A 16,050-nucleotide genomic window follows, 5' to 3' on the forward strand; every position below is an offset into this window, starting at 1 on the left:
TGGAATAATTACTTGAAAGACACAAATTATGAACATTGACTCAGGAATAGATGATCTCCTTAGTTTAATATCTATTAAACAATTGAGTGTATAGACAAAAACCATTGCAACAACAACAACAAAACCAACTCCATCATATATCACTAATTCTACCAAATATTTAAGGGAAAAAAAGTTGGACGTAATCCCTTCTATGTTACGAGGTCAACATGGCTCCAATACCATAACAAGACAAAGATATAAGAACTATGTGGCAATAACTCTCAACATAGGTCCAGAAATCCACAGCAAAATGTTATCACATCAAATCCAAAAGTATATCAAAAGATACCACACCACAGCCAACAGAGTTTATTTCAGGAAGGCAACAGTGGTTTAACAAAAAAACCAATGCGTACAATTCATCATGTTGACAGAATACGTACAAAAACCCACATGATCTTCTCAATATACAGGAAATGTGTCTGACGAAATTTATTTATTCATGATAAAGAAAAAACTCTCAAAAAACTAGGAAAAGATGTGGATTCCCATTATCCGGAAAAAGTCATATACAAAAACCTACAGTTACAACATACCCAGCAGTGAGATACTGACTACTTATTCCCCAATACTAGCGTATATGTGCTCACCACTCCTGTTCAACATCTACTGGAAGTCATAGCCAGGGTCATATGGCAAGAAAAGAAAGACCTAAAGTTCGGAAAGTAAGAAATATAAATGTCCCTATTGAAGACATCGTTGTTTATGTAGAAAATCCTACAGAATCTTTTAAAAAATCTAGAACTAGTAAATGAGTATAGCAGACTTTCCTTTCTGTGAAAAAGCATTAAAAGAAGAGATAAGGTTTGCTTTGGATGTTTTTTCTACATTTTTTTGTTTGTTTCCATAGACTTAGTCTAGTGTTTAAGACAGTGTTAAGTGCCAGTAATATATTGTAGTTGACGAAATGCTATCAGACTGTGGCGACAGCTAAGCCAGAATCACACAGTGAGTTGCCACTTTCTGATCTTATTATAGGCGGTACAGGCAGAATTGCATTAAGCCATCTGCTAGCACTTCCTTAAATTGTGATTAGCCATATATTAAGAGAGGTCACATGTGTCTTTTGACTATAGATTACAAACTGATAGTGTTCCAGGCCTTTCCAAAAAGTCGAAATGTGATGATCACTATTCCCTTGCCACACAGTGTGTGGGTTACTTCAGGCTGAGTCAGGATCCACGACGCAAAGGAGAATAAGGACCTGCAGGGGCTCAATCACAGAAAAGGCAGAACGTGTGTGCAGAAAGTGTGTGTATTTCCCTATTTTCCAACATCTGTCACACTTTACTCATTGGGTTGCTTTTACAGGACCCTGAATTGAAAAGGCCATCACTGACTTCATGATGTATAATCGGAATGGGACAGAGAACACCAAAATGGAAAATAAAGGAAAATTATGGCTACTTCAAGGTTAAAGGATAAAAGCAGGGTTTATTTTAATTCATTTATGTCATAGAAAATTGTGCATTTTAGGGAAAGTGTCAGGAAGCACATGATCTACCTAGCTGGCCTAGTGCACGGCTCCCAGTATAGCATTAGCATTATAGTCCAAAGTGAAGGGCTTCTCAGAAATTGTGGGGATCAGATGTTCTGGCACACATCCCCCAAGGCCAGACCAGAATCCCTAAATACCTACAACCTTTCTGGTGTGTTCCTTTTCTTCCTACCGCCAACGGTATGAGACGATGCCAGTGCCGATGCGGAGGGATCACATACTTCATTGATCATGTCCAAATGGAATCATAATTGAGGATAGAGTAGGGGGCCCCAGCAGAGTCAACATCAGCAAATCGATGACCTTGGATCCCCCCCCCCCAGACACTTAAGACTCTATTTACTACCTGATTACTGATTTACTTTTAATGATACAATTAGAGGAAGTCCAGGAATGGTTCAAAAGTTGGTATCTCCAACAACTAAGCATGTTGGAAAGCCACGTCATCATAATAATGATAAAGAGAGGCTACGGCAACTCCACAGTCATTGGAGGATAAGTCGACAACCACCTGTGGAGGAAAAAAAACAACAGCACAGTAGATGGCATTTCATGATATGATATGACATTTCACTTGCCCCTGGTCCTAGTTCTCCTAACGTGCAGACCTTCTTTGGGGCCACTCTTTCTGACATGAACGTCTACGTCCAGCCAAGCAACCTTCCACTAATGCCCGGTCCAATCTTCTTCTTCTTCTTTTTTTTTTTTAAGTTTATTCATTTATCTTGAGAGAGAGAGAGAGAATGAAAATCCCAGGCAAGCTCCGCCCTGTCAGTATCGGTGTCGGGTCAATCTTAACGCTGGTGGCTCTTAGTGGCAAAACAGAGTGCGAGGGGCTCCGAACATGAAAGAGGGGCTTAAGAGTTTTTTACGGTTTGAACGGTTCAGTAAAACTTAAAGAGGTAAATGTACAAATGGCGGAGAATACCCTAAAACACATTCTGAGTCCTCGGGATAACAGAAACTCACTGAGGTCACATCACAGCAGACAGCACTGCATCCAAATGCAGACAGCAACACCGAGACGATGAGTCCCAGGATTATGAGGATCAGTTTCATAATCATAATCCCCTGCAAATTAAAATCATGTGGAGAGAAAAGATTAAAGGCCTGAGAAAGAGAGGGCCTGCCGTGGACCCTGCACACTCTCCTTCATAACCCAGGGTAGGAAAATATCCCAGTCTGGCCCCACCTTCAGATAAAATCTGGGCAGAGATACCCGTAATGACTCTAATTTACAGACTCCCAAATTTGCAATTTCATTCCTTTATAATTTTCACACAGATGAAGTGAGATCCTGTTATCCACTTTCTTCCTCGACATAACCCACTGATAAAAAGTCTGCTCATTTGCAAACCATGCTTTCTTGAGGTGTCTACAAATTGGAATGTTTTAAGATCCCTTTGTAGCTCATAGTGATTTTGATCATATGATCAGCAGATCAGTGTCGGTTTTGTTGAACGTACTTTCTTGAAAGGATCCTGGACTTTGTCTGTCATTGTGCTGAATGGACTCAACAGCTAGACTCCTCTTTACCTTGATGAAGACAGCAATCACAATCATTGACTGAATTCATTGGCACCCATTCTGGTTTTATCTAAAGTAAGGGTTTTACTTAGCTTCACCTGATGTACTTAGATCCTAACATCACCAATAATGTGTAGTACAGAGATATTTATTCACTCAGGGTCAAGGCCCTGACCATCTTTCTTCAGGTGATTTGTCAGTTTTAAGCTATGCCCTATTACCCACTTGTGTTTTTTGTTTTTGTTTTCAAATTTTTGTTAAGCTTATTTTATTATTTATTTTGAGAGAAAGAGCATGAGTTGGGGAGGGCCAGAGAGAGAGGGAGAGAGAGAGAGAGAGAGAGAGAGAGAATTCCAAGCAGGCTACACACTGTCAGTGAGGAGCCCAACGTGGGACTGGAACCCACGACCCATAGGATCATGACCTGAGCTAAAGTCAGACACTTCACTGACTGAGCCACCCAGGTGCCACACGCCCCTCCCCCCCTTGCTCCCTTGGGATGAAAATGACATCTGCAAGGAATTTTATATATGTGGATAGATATCAGGAGATATTTTTTCCACTAGGTCTTTCAATACTTACAATTAAGAAATAACGAGCTAAAACTGTTTCTGATAAGTAGTGACTGGAGACTTCCGTTCTGATTGCAAGGATTATTAGCGACACTCCAGCCAATATGGCAGCCAGCGTGTTCGTCCCAAGGCTGCTACAGATCTGAAAGAGAATCAGAAACGGAGTCCCTGTTCTTACCCTCTTGACTCTGGCAAATGATTGTACATATGTATGCATTATATTTAAAATGTAAGTAAAATTGGAATTCATCAAAATTATGCCCAGGGTTGTTACCCACTATTGGATAATTTCTCATCTGAGCCAGACAGAGACAGCATGACCTATGGGGGAATAGGGAAGGAATCATTCTGGAATCTTAACTCAAGGCAAAGAAAAACCTGGGAATCTGAGACAGCTTGATCATTCTGGAAACAAAGGTTGATTTAACATTTTTTTAATGTTTATTTATTAATGAGAGAAAGAGAGCATAAGCAGAGAAGGGGAGGGGCAGAGAGAGTGGGAGGAGCTGAGAGAGAGGGAGGCACAGAATCTCCCTGCAGCAGGCTCCAGGCTCTGTCTGAGCTGTCAGCACAGAGCCCAATGCAAGGCTCAAAATCACAAACCTGAGATCATGACCTGAGCTGAAGTTGGATGCTTAACCAACTAAGCCACCTAGGCACCCCAGGAAATGAAGGCTGATTTATGCTATGCCTCTTTTAATTTTCTGAAATTGTAGGTAAACGCACCATTTTTTTTGTTGTTTTCTTTCCAGATGCAATAGACATAGTTCCAGATATAATTAACTGTACAAAGATAAAGTTCAATGAGTTAGTCTGTGAATGTATTCTCATTCTATAGTATTTTTTCCTAACACCAAATATTTCTCAATACTTTCCCCTAAATTTTGTGCTGATAGATAACTATTAAGGATTTTACGTAAGTTCTAAGTAATACAGAAATCAGAGTGATTCCAATTTACTTACAAAGATTGGTCCCAAAAGGAAAATGAAGGTATATACCGTGTTCTCTAGGAATAGATGTAGTTTGTGGAATGAAAGAAAGACCTTTACCATGATCCACAGGCAAATATTCATTAGGCCAATCATGATCTGGCTCACCTAGAAAGTGAGAAAGTACCTTCGAGTTAGGAGGAATTTGCTTTACTCTTTGAATTACTTGCCCCGCATTTGGAGGTTGTAAATGACTCAGGACTACTTTCATTTGGGGATTCCATGATCAGTACCTAAATTTACATTCAGTGTTCCCAAATATAAAACACTTTGGTGATTTGGCTAAATGGTATATGCGGTCCCTTATTTAAAAGTCCCATAGTCCTCTCGATATAGGAATCACTGTGACCACTCCACACTTTTAGGTAATCATGTGGCTTTGGCCCAGAGCGAATTTAGGAGAATGTGAGCCACCTCAGAATCCTTAGATGACCTTCATTGTACTTACCCCAAGAATAACTGGCTCCCCCTTTAGGAAATTCTGCAGGTTGCTCTGTGCCTCCTGAGGGAGAGGCATTGGCCCCGACTGGCCCAGGTAGATGGCTGGATCTCTTCGTTGAAGATCCATAGTTGTGTCCCTTGGTACCGTTGTTCTTCACAACCCTGTTGCTCACCCCGCTGGGGGTGTTGAGTCACAACACAAGTGAAGCATGTGTTGGCCAGAAAGATCAGGTAAAAGGATTAGTCTCTTTGATTCCATTCGATAGTTAACGCACATAAATATTTTAAAGTAAAAGACAGGTACGGTGCTAAATGTAAGAAATTAGGACACTTGTAATTGTTTCAGTTCTCAAGGGTGGGAAATCTGACACTTATTAAGTATTTAACGATGTACCTCAGGCAGTTCAGATTGACATACTCTCTATTATATTGAGTTTCAGGAAGGCTGTGTAAGTAACGTACGCTTACATTATAGGAAGCTGAGAATCTTAGCTTGGGTGCATGTGTCTTATGGGTCCTCTGTCTTGAAACAAGGTTGGCCATCTCAGCCCTGAAGCTGAAAATACATATCGCCCACTAGTCCTGGTATTCCGGCCCCATGGAGAGACGATATTTGTTACTTTGATTCCTTATTTTGCTGTGCAGAATTCTTTCATTTACACCTCTGTTCCTAGGTAGTATCTGACAGAGCTATTATTGCTTGGTCTCGGGTTCAGGAAGTTCTTTCTGAAGTCTGAGAACACACGGCATTTGACTCAAGAAGCCACAATGCAGCATGCGTGTTCTTAGACTCCGAGCTGGCTTCCTCTTCCTACCTCTAAGTCGCCATACAAACTAGGCACAACTCACAGAAAGTCTGGAAGGGACCATATGGCTCCGCACTGGCATAGCCAGCTAGGTGGCTTGGAACCGTTGTCTGCCTAAGCCCAAATCCTCGCTTTTCCACTCGTGATCTGCTTACAGAAATGCTAAGCAAAAATGCTCACGTTCGGAAGGCTTTCCTTCTCTGACACCAAGAAATCTTTCTTTATTTGAACACAGGGACCATCCTGAGTATAAACAAAAAATAGTATCATCTTTGCTATCTTCATCATGATGGCAATGGATACTCTGTCTTGTGTACAGATCTTTTTGAAATGAGATCATGGGAATCTTGGTATATGGTCCATGCAGCCACAATTTCACGTCACCTCTAGAATTCACTATAAAAAGTTTTAGCTGCATGGTGTACAGGTATGTTCAAACTTATCAGGAAAATATATTAAAACAGTAGTGATAAAACCGATATTTCTTCTACCTACCTTTATTAAGTTCTATAAAATCTGATGGTTCTTTTACAGAAATTAATGCCTTTTATTCTTAGGAGATTGACCAAGAAAAAAAAAAAACACTATAAAGTTGGCTCTTGAATGGCACAGTTTTGAGCCACACAGATCCACTTAAATGTGGATTTTTACAGTACAGTACTGTAAGTGTATTTTCTATTCCTTATGATTTTCTTAGTAACATTTCCCTTAGTTTACTTTACTGTAAGAATGTAGTATGTAGTACATGTAACATAAAATATATTTGTTAATTGACTGTTTATGTTATTGGTAAGGCTTCCATTCAACACTAGGCTTTAAACAGTTGAGTTTGGGGAGATTTTCTACTATTGGGGGGGCATCCTGAATAATTACTTTCAAATGGAAAATGGATGGGGAAAAGCCACGCACAAAGAAAACTAGTATTTAGACATTAGATCTGCCTAAGGATCCAAGTGGAAATAGAAGTATTTGTGTTTAATGCAGACCAATAATCTTTTATATAGAATTGTTCCATGATATTCTGACTTTATTCCTACCCTTGTTTCAATGATAGTTACTGAACACTGTCTTCTCACACTGAACATCTCTGTTGTTATTACCAACAGAGTATCTATGTTAGGTATGGAAATAAATGTGTATTTTTTCTTACATCTTGTAACATTATAAATAGTATGATACTGTCTTCACTAATTTGCTTTTTACAAAAGCTTTAATCCTGTTCCTTATTATTAATCATATCTGAAGCAAAAATATCATGTTTCTCTGAACAGACTGTGACTCACTGTTCATGATGGTAAAGTCAACATTTTTAAAAATATTTTTTCAATGATTCCTGATTTACAAAGCAGTCTTTAGAACTGATTGCCCACTCAATGCCATATACTTCTTCTCAGCAAAAGTAAAGATTATAAGATCATTCCAGATCAAGAATAGCTCCTTTTTGGATCAAAGTTCTTTTATTCACAAAAAATATCAAAAGTAATCATTTGTTACAAAAAATTGGATAACGCAGCATGAAAAGAACTAGCTAGCTAGACTTGGGGAACACTGGAAAAGTAGTCTGTGTTGCAAATTCTAGATAGAATATGATTTTTAGACCAGTTGTTTTCTCTCTTTTGAAAATGATTACATGGCTGAGATAATTTCAAAGCACAATCTGAAAAGGTTCTATGGGTCTTTAAAATTATAACATTAAGGAACCCCCGGGTGGCTCAGTCGGTTAAGTGTCTGACTTCAGCTCAAGGTCACGATCTCATGGTTTGTGAGTTCGATTCCCACATCAGGCTCTGTGCTCTCAGCACAGAACCTGCTTTGGATCCTCTGTCCCCTCTCTCTCTGCCCCTCCCCCTCACATGCCCTTGTGTTCTCTCTCTCAAAAATAAACATTAAAAAAATTAAAAATAAAATTGTACCATTAAGTTTGCTACTAGAAAGTCAAGCATTTTTTTTTTTTATGGGAAAAAGAATCCCCTTAGACATTTATGTCCTTCTCAGATAACTAGTGCCCCCTTACAGGCCGATGGAATAGCCACTAAAATAAGAATAAAAGAAAAATACATACCTCTGTCCCCAAACTGCATTGCGTCTTAACTAGATATCCATACAGGACCTGGAAACATCAGTCCAAAGAGTCAGTCTCAGAGTCTTTCCAAGGAAGTTCCCCAGAGCATCAAGCAGTTTATGATCTGTGTGCCTATCAGGGACTATAAGCTGTGGGAATTTGGTATACGTAGGTTTTCCTCAACAAGACATAACTCCCTGTTGTATGAAGAGATAATGAAGCCTCACCCTAAAAGGCGTCTTTCTGTGCTGTATTTCTTGCAGATGGGTTTCTCTGATGGGGTAAATTGCATCATGTTGACAGAGATAATCCTTTATCTCTGCTGTTCAGATAGCCACAGTTTTGACTGCCAAAGCTTTGCACACTCTTTTCTCATTGTGAGGGCAAATCTCAATCCGTATTTACCCACCCCCTCCCAAAGACCTTTTGAAAGAAGCATGCGCTCTCTGTTTGGGGCGATATTTTGATTTACAATTAAATCTTAATTTGTCCATAGAAGTCCTCACCTTGGATAAAAAATATGAGATTTTTCCATAAATATGGGATTTTTACCCTCTTTGCTTCCAGATTATACTTTGTATGTTTGGTTAACAATGATAGTTCTTCTATAGTGACTTTAGCTTTCTTACTCCCATTTCTACTGCCTGACAAATCATTATAGGAAAATAGCACACAATATTTATAGTGCTTAAGCCAGGAAACCCAAAGATGGGAGTAATGTGCTATTTGCCCGTATCTCTGGAATTATATTATCCAAAAATATAAGGGAGACTTTGCATATTCTATAGCCTTGGCTAAATTATCCTTTAACTTAGAAAGAAAGAAGAAATATGGCATCCTTTCGACTCTATGGTTTCTCTGGGTTCTTGCATGGGACTTGCCCATGGTTTCCCATCATGAATGATGGAGAATCTCACTGTTCCTCACCACCATCCCGCTTCCTGCAAGGCATAAGCATTTGAGGTAAAGCTTCTACGGGGAAGAAAAGATGCTCTTTTCCTATCCTTGGGTCTGGCAACAGCTGTATAAAAGTGTTAAGTGTCACTGTTCTTGTTAGCTTTTGTTTTAAATCCATCAAAAGGAATGCTCTGCCTTTTCTTCGTGAATTTGCATGTCATTCTTGTGCAGTGGTCATGCTAATCTTCTGTAAATGGTTTCAATTTTAGTACCTGTGCTGCTGAAGTGAGCCTTGCTCTGCCTTTTCTTAAGCTGAAGATTTTTCAATATATTCTTAATTTGCTGAAAAGCTCTATTATGAAAGGAGTTCAACCTCTTTCAACAGCTTTTTTTCCACCTGTTGTAATGACCGTACGGTTTCTCTCCTTTATGCTGTATTCAAAGGTGTAAAAAGATCTTATGCACCTGGCATAAACCAGTTTGGTTATGAAGTATCTTTTTTATACATATTTCTGGGTTTAATTTATTAATATTGGTAAGGATATATGGGTCTAAGCTCATGTAAATATATCCATATTTTATTTTCCTATGATATTTTAAATCCTTTTGGGGGGGGGTGGGAGAGCTGGTTAGTGCTTGCCTCAAAAATAACCTCTGAAGTGCCTGCCTTTGGCTAAGGTCATGATCTCATGGTCTGTGGGTTCAAGCCCTACATTGGGCTGTCAGCACAGAATCTGTTTCAGATACTCTGTCCCCCCACCCCTCTCTGCTACTCCCCCACTTGTGTGCTCTCTCTCACTCTGAAAAATAAACATTTTTTAAAAAGCTCTATAGGTTTTCTTCCTCCTCTATTTTCAGAAAGGATTTGTGTAATATTGGTATTATTTCTTCATTGAACGTTTGATAGAATTCAGGAGCAAAGCCATCTCCCCCCAGTCTTCTCTGTGTGACAAGCCTTTCAATTACGAATTCAGTTTCTTTTCATGATACAGAGCTATTTGTATTAATCGGGGTTCTCTAGAGAAGCAGAACCAATAGGATGCACTGATATGGCAATGACATTTATTATAAAGACTTGGCATGGGTGACTATGGAAGCTGAGAAGTCCCAAGTTCCACAATCGGCCAATGGGAGCCCAGAGAGCCAATGTATAATTTGGGTCCAAGTCCAAAGACCCAGGAAACTGGGGAGCCTGCTACAAGGTAAGATGTTAAGGACAGGGTTTATTTTTAATTATTTATAGTTCATTACTATTTATATTCTGTGGAGAAAGCATCAGCAAAATCACACTCTGGCACAGATGGCCTATTGCATAATTCCAAATAGCATTCACAGTGTGGTCTGAAGTGAATGACTTTCCAGAAATTGTACGGATCAGTGGTCCTGAGACATGCTCTGCAGGAGCAGACCAGTGTCTTAAATCTCCAACAGACTTCCAACAGTCTCTTTCTTCTTGTTAAGAAGGCTCTGACATGACAGTCCTGATGGCATAAGCATTGTATACTTAATTTTTTATGTTCAATGGTCATCCACTGATGGAACGAGTAGGAGACTGTAACAAAGTCAGCTTTAACAAACCTGTGACCCCCATATTTCTGAGGACACTTTAGGCCCTCTTTGCTGTGGAGACGTGGATATATTTTCAAGAACACAAACTAGAACAAATCCAAGACTTGCTCATTGAAGAGATAAATGAAACAACTTAAGTGGGTTGGGAAGCCACATCATCATAATCATGATATGGAGATGTTATAGAGGGTCCATGCTCACTGGAGGACAAGTCAACTGCCATCTGTGGAGAAATCAAGACATACAACAGAGGAGCATATGGTATGTCTTTTGCCCGTGGCCTTAAGTCTCCCAATGTCCTGTGGATCCTTCTTCGGGTTACTTTTGTCTTGTTCTGATACAAACCCCTACACCTACCTAGGCACCTCCTCAATGTGTACCCAGTCTAATCTTATGCACGTGGATCCTAGGGGCAAAACTGAACACGAGGGGCTTCTCACACAGATGTGTAACACGACACAGGGGCTCAGGACTTTAATATGCTTTATATGGCTAACAACAATAAGGAGGTAAATATAAAAATGGCAGAGAATGTCCCAGAAAACATTCCAAGTCTCTGGACCACAGACCTTCACTGAGACCACATCATAGCGACAGCCCTGGTAACTAGATGCAGAGGCCCCCAAATGGTAAGTTCAAGCACAAAGGGGATGAGCCTTAGAATAATAATGCCCTGCCAGTTAAAATCCTGTATAGAAAAAGGTTACGGGGGGCACCTGGGTCGCTCAGTTGGCTGAGTGTCCAACTCTTGATTTTGTCTCAGGTCATGATCTCACGGTTCACGAGTGTGAGCCCCGCATTGGGCTCTGTGCTGACGGCGTGGAGCCTGCTTGGGATTCTCTCTCTCTCCCTCTCTCCCCACCCCTCCCCTGCTCATGCTCTGTCTTTCAAAATAAATAAATTTAAAAAAAAAAATTAAAAAGAAGAAAAAGTTTACAGGATTGAGCAAAATGAGTTTTGCCATTGACCGTGCTCACTCTCATTCATAAATGATTGACCTACTCTCATCAGTGATAAAATGTCCCACGCTGACTTCCTCTACAGAGCAAACATAAGTGACTATGCAGCATAATTAACCACTATATCATACAGACACTCAAATTTGTAGTTACACTCACACAGTGACACGAGCTCCTGTTATCTGTGTTTTTCCTGACATCACTAACATGAAAAAAAGCCTGTTGACTTACAAAGATTGCTTTATTGAAGCTTATGTAATTTGGAGTATCTTAACAACCCTTTTGAACTTCATAGTAATCTTCATTATGTCCTCAGTGTATCAGGGCAGCATAGGCTCCATGTGATGTCTGTAGAGAGAATCGTGGGCTTTGTCCATCATCGTTCTGAAAGGAACAAAACATCTAGACTTTTCATTGTTTACCTTCCAGGGACAGGCATCAAATTCACTGAATGAATCCATTGACATTCATTCTGCTCTCGCCTAAAAAAAGGTTTTAGTTAACTTTACCTGGTACGCATGCCTTCGCATGACCAATAACTTAGAGCACAGAGAAATTTATTCATTCAGGGTCAAGGCCCTGATTTTCTTACTTCAGTGGACTTTCAGTGATAATCTGTGCATTTCTGCCACCTGCATTGAGAATACATTCTGGAAGTCATTTTGTGTATGTGGAAAAATACCAGGAAATTATTTCACTGGACCAGGAAATCCTTATAACAATGAGCAAATCATCTAATATGTTTTGCATGTCATAAATGAATCTGCCCAAACTGGCAGCAAAGACTATGAGCCATACTCCTGTTAATATGGCATTCACAGTGTTCATCCTAGGCTGACATATATCTGAAAGAGATTCCGAAAGCACGTTCTTATTTCACATGCTTTGAACTGACAAATGATTACACATGTGTGCCCTACATTTAAAATAGAACTAAGCACCGTGAGTTGAAATTCTGAAAAGTTTTGGAAGAATTTGCTATCCTCCACTATGGAATTTTTCCTGTATAAGGCAGAAAAGAATTCTAGGGAGTTTGGGGGGAAAGAATCATTCCGGAACCTCAACTCAGTGCAAAGAGACACCTGAGAAGTTGATACAGCTTGGTCTTTTTGGAAACATAGATTGACCTATTCTGTGACTCTTAATTTTCCAAAACCATAGAGGAACTAGTCATCTTTTTTTTCTTTTTTTTTTTTGTAATTTTCTTTCCTGACATAATAGACATAGTTCTAGATATAATTAACTTCATATAAGAATAGAGTGAAGCGAGTCAGTCTATGAACATATCATCTGTAGTCTTCTCTCCTAGCATTGAATGGTTCTTAATTCTCAATAGGTTTCCCCAAATTCTGTGCTCAAAAACAACACATGAAACAGATATTAAGAACATGTACATAGTCTAACTGCTAGAAAAATCGAAGTGATTACAAAGATTGGTTCCCCAAGGAAAATGGAGGAATTTTCAATTGCAGGCATAGAGGCAGAACACAGAAAAGGGGGCTTTGGCCATAATCCACATGCAAATGATCATCAAGCCAATCATGATTTGGCTCAACCAGCAAATGAGAAAGTTCCTCTGAGTTAGGAGAAATAAACTTTACTCTTTGCAAATTAATTGCCTCCTGTTTGAAGGAGCTCCTATAATTTGGAGAAATTTTTGTGTAAGCGTCTAAATTTTAAATTCAGAGCTCTCAAATCCAGGACATTTTGGAGACTGGACTAAATGGTAGATGCAGCCTCTTATTGATGACGCCCCCATTGTCCTCTGGATACGGGAATGATTGTGATCACTCCACACTCTTGTCTTAGGTCTTCCTGTAACTTTGACCTACAGCTAATTTAGGGGAACATGAACCACCCCAGAACGACTGGCTCCCCCGTAGGAAATTCTGCAGATTGGTCTGTGCCTCCTGAGGGAAAGGCATTGGCCCCGACTGGCCCTGGTAGGTGTCTGGATTTCCTCCTTGAACATCCATAGTTGTGTCCCTTGATACTATTGTTCTTTACAACCTGGCACTTCCCTTGCTGACAGAGGGTGTGTTGGCCAGGAAGATCAGCTAGAAGGACGAATCTTTATGATTCCATACGCAATTCCCACCCATAAAGCTTCAAAGTAAAACATGGGCGCTATGCCAAATGAAAGACATTAGACAATGGAACCGTTTTAAATCTTGAGCAGGAAAGACATGATATTAGTAAGCGTTTAACATTGTGTATTGGCTACTGAAGAATGTTGTGACCTCTGTCTTATTAAGGAGAGTTAGAAAGGCTAGTAAGTAACGTAATACATAACGTCAAATCACTCTGAGAGGAAACAGAAGGTCCTAGCCTGCAAGCTTGCTCCATTTGGATACTTTGTCTTAAAATATGTTGAACCCCATCAATGAGGCTGAAATGAAACATTAACCATTAGTTTTGGTGTTCCTGCCCCACAAAGATGTTTTTACTGGAGCTCCAACTCCAGTTCTAGAGTGCACTATAAAGATTTTGTGAAGCATGCTATATGAAGAAAATACCTAGAAACAATAAAGGAAAACAGAAATATTTTTTCTGACTCAATTACATCCTGTAAAACCTATTCATCCTTTTATAGAAATTTAATGCCTTTTTTTTCCAGGAGAATATCCAAGGGGAAAAAAAATCACTGTTTTTATTTTCAATGAGAAGAATAAGTAGGAAAGACAAGGCATAAACACATAGAAGTTAGTATTTAGATGCTGAATTTGTTGTTGTTTTCTTTTTTTTACTTTTTTTATGTTTATTAATTTTTGAGAGGGAGAGACAGAGAGTGAGCAAAGGAGGTGCTGAGAGACAGGGAGACACAGAATTCGAAGTAGGCTCCAGGCTCTGAGCTGTCAGCACAGAGTCTGATGCAGGGCTTGAACCCACGGACTGGGAGACCATGACCTGAGCTGAAGTCAGCTGCTTAACCAACTGAGCCACCCAGGTGTCCCTAGATACTGAATTTGTAAAAGGACCCAGGTGGCATTGTGTTTAATGCAGGATAATAATCTGGTAAGAATTATCCCATGATTTTCTGGCTTTATTCCAATTCTTAGCAATGACAGTTCCTGCACTCTGTCTTCCCATAGTCAAAATGTATTTTGTGGGGCACCTGGGTGTCAGTTGAGCGTCCAACTCTTGATTTCAGCTCAGGTCATGATCCGTGAGACTGAGCCACTCGTGGGGCTCTGCATTGACTGTGGAGCCTGCTTGGGATTTTCTCTCTCTCTCTCTCTCTCTCTCTGCCCTTTTCCCACCATCCCTCACTAAAATTTTTTAAAAATTGAAAAAAAGACAAAAAATGCATTTGTGTTTATCTTGTGTGTTGTTAGGAAAAAGTGTATTTTTCTTATATCTTCATAATACTATAATTAGCTCAAAAGTTTTGTCACTCCTCTCTCATGTCTCTCTGGACACATTGTGACTCATTCTTCACGATGACAAAATGGTATTTTCCCATTTTTCTTTTGTTGACTCCTGATTGACAAAACACACCCTTTGGAAGCGAGAGCCTTTTTGCGCAATATCCTACTTCTCAACAAGAATAAGGAACACTTATGGGGCACCTGGATGGCTCAGTCAGTTGAGCATCTGACTTTGGCTCAGGTCATGATCTCACTGCTCGTGGGCTCAAGCCCTGCCTCGGGCTCTGTGCTGACAGCTCAGAGTCTGGAGCCTGCTTCAGATTGTGTCTCCCTCTCTCTGCCCCTCCCCCATGCATTCTCTGTCTCTCTGTCTCTCTCTCTCTCTCAAAAATAAATAAACATTAAAAAAAAAAAAGAATAATGAACACCTAGAGAATATAATTCCATACCAAGTACACCTTCTTCGTGGATCACAGTACTTACCCTGATTAAAAAAAAAAAAATCCTTATTATTTGTTATGTAAAATTGGATAAAACAGCACCAAGGAAAACTAGCTAGCCAGTCTTGGGGACCAAAATACTCCGTGTTGCACATTCTGGACAGAATATGGGTTTTAGGAGAATTATTTTCTGACCTTCGCAAATGATCCCCACTATTGAGATCATTTCACAGCACAGCTTGGAAGTGCTCTAAGGGCTTATGAAATTGCAACATTAAATTTGCAGCCAGAGAGTTGGGTAATTTTTTTTATGGAAAAAGAAATGCCCTTAGACAATGATGACCTTCTCCAATAATTAGTGCCGTTACCTAACAAAGAGCTTTTATAAGATTAATTTCGCCTGCATTTTCCTTGCATGGGACAACTCAAGGAAAACTTACATGAGCCTTAGGCACCAGCACAGCCTGAGCAAGCCATCTAAGAATCTAAGGGAAAAGCCACCATATGTAAGAAAATAGGAGAAACACATACCTGTGTCCCCAAACATCATTCAATCTTAACTAGATGTTAGTGCAAGACTAGGGAACATCATTGTATGAGAATCTATTTCTAAACCTTTCCCAGGAGGTTCCCTGAACACAGCAAGCGAATGTATGAGCTGATCCCTCCCAGGTACTTTATTTTTTTTAACGTGTATTTATTTTGAAGGGGGAGGGGTAGAAAGAGAAGGAGAGAGACTCCCAAGCAGGCATGGAGCTCGACATGGGGCTTGAACCCATAACCCTGGGATCACGACCTGAGCCGAAACCAAGAGTTGGATACTTAACTGACTGATCCACCCAGGCACTCCACATGATTGATTTGTAGTTTATTTATGTA

At 39.9% G+C, this 16,050-nt stretch overlaps 1 protein-coding gene and 1 non-coding gene across 2 annotated transcripts; both read right to left on the reverse strand.

The window, feature by feature from the left end:
* Nucleotides 1-47: 47 nt before the first annotated feature.
* On the reverse strand, nt 48-6,594 carry LOC115524660 (membrane-spanning 4-domains subfamily A member 4D-like). Its single transcript, XM_030331136.1, has 6 exons — nt 5,078-6,594; nt 4,603-4,737; nt 4,366-4,422; nt 3,650-3,781; nt 2,510-2,611; nt 48-2,051 (listed from the first exon to the last, which is right to left on the reverse strand). Exons 1-6 carry the CDS (start codon nt 5,195-5,197, stop codon nt 1,962-1,964), a joined length of 636 nt encoding a protein of 211 aa, XP_030186996.1. The 5' UTR covers nt 5,198-6,594; the 3' UTR covers nt 48-1,961.
* A 2,421-nt stretch (nt 6,595-9,015) lies between these two features.
* Nucleotides 9,016-9,126, reverse strand: LOC115526599. Its single transcript, XR_003972656.1, has one exon. It is a non-coding gene; the product is annotated as a U6 spliceosomal RNA (small nuclear RNA).
* Nucleotides 9,127-16,050: the final 6,924 nt, after the last annotated feature.

This window comes from Lynx canadensis, chromosome D1, assembly GCF_007474595.2.
Source record: "Lynx canadensis isolate LIC74 chromosome D1, mLynCan4.pri.v2, whole genome shotgun sequence".
Lineage (NCBI taxonomy): Eukaryota > Metazoa > Chordata > Mammalia > Carnivora > Felidae > Lynx > Lynx canadensis.

Excerpts from the sequence above, each read along its gene's own strand:
- LOC115524660 (XM_030331136.1), bottom strand. The coding sequence starts at position 5,197 with ATGGATCTTCAACGAAGAGATCCAGCCATCTACCTGGGCCAGTCGGGG. Across the intron at positions 2,612-3,649 it reads TAGCTCGTTATTTCTTAATT|GGGATTATGATTATGAAACT; the intron begins GTAAGTATTGAA and ends TTTAATTTGCAG. Across the intron at positions 2,052-2,509 it reads TCTGCTGTGATGTGACCTCA|GTGGTTGTCGACTTATCCTC; the intron begins GTGAGTTTCTGT and ends TTTCCTCCACAG.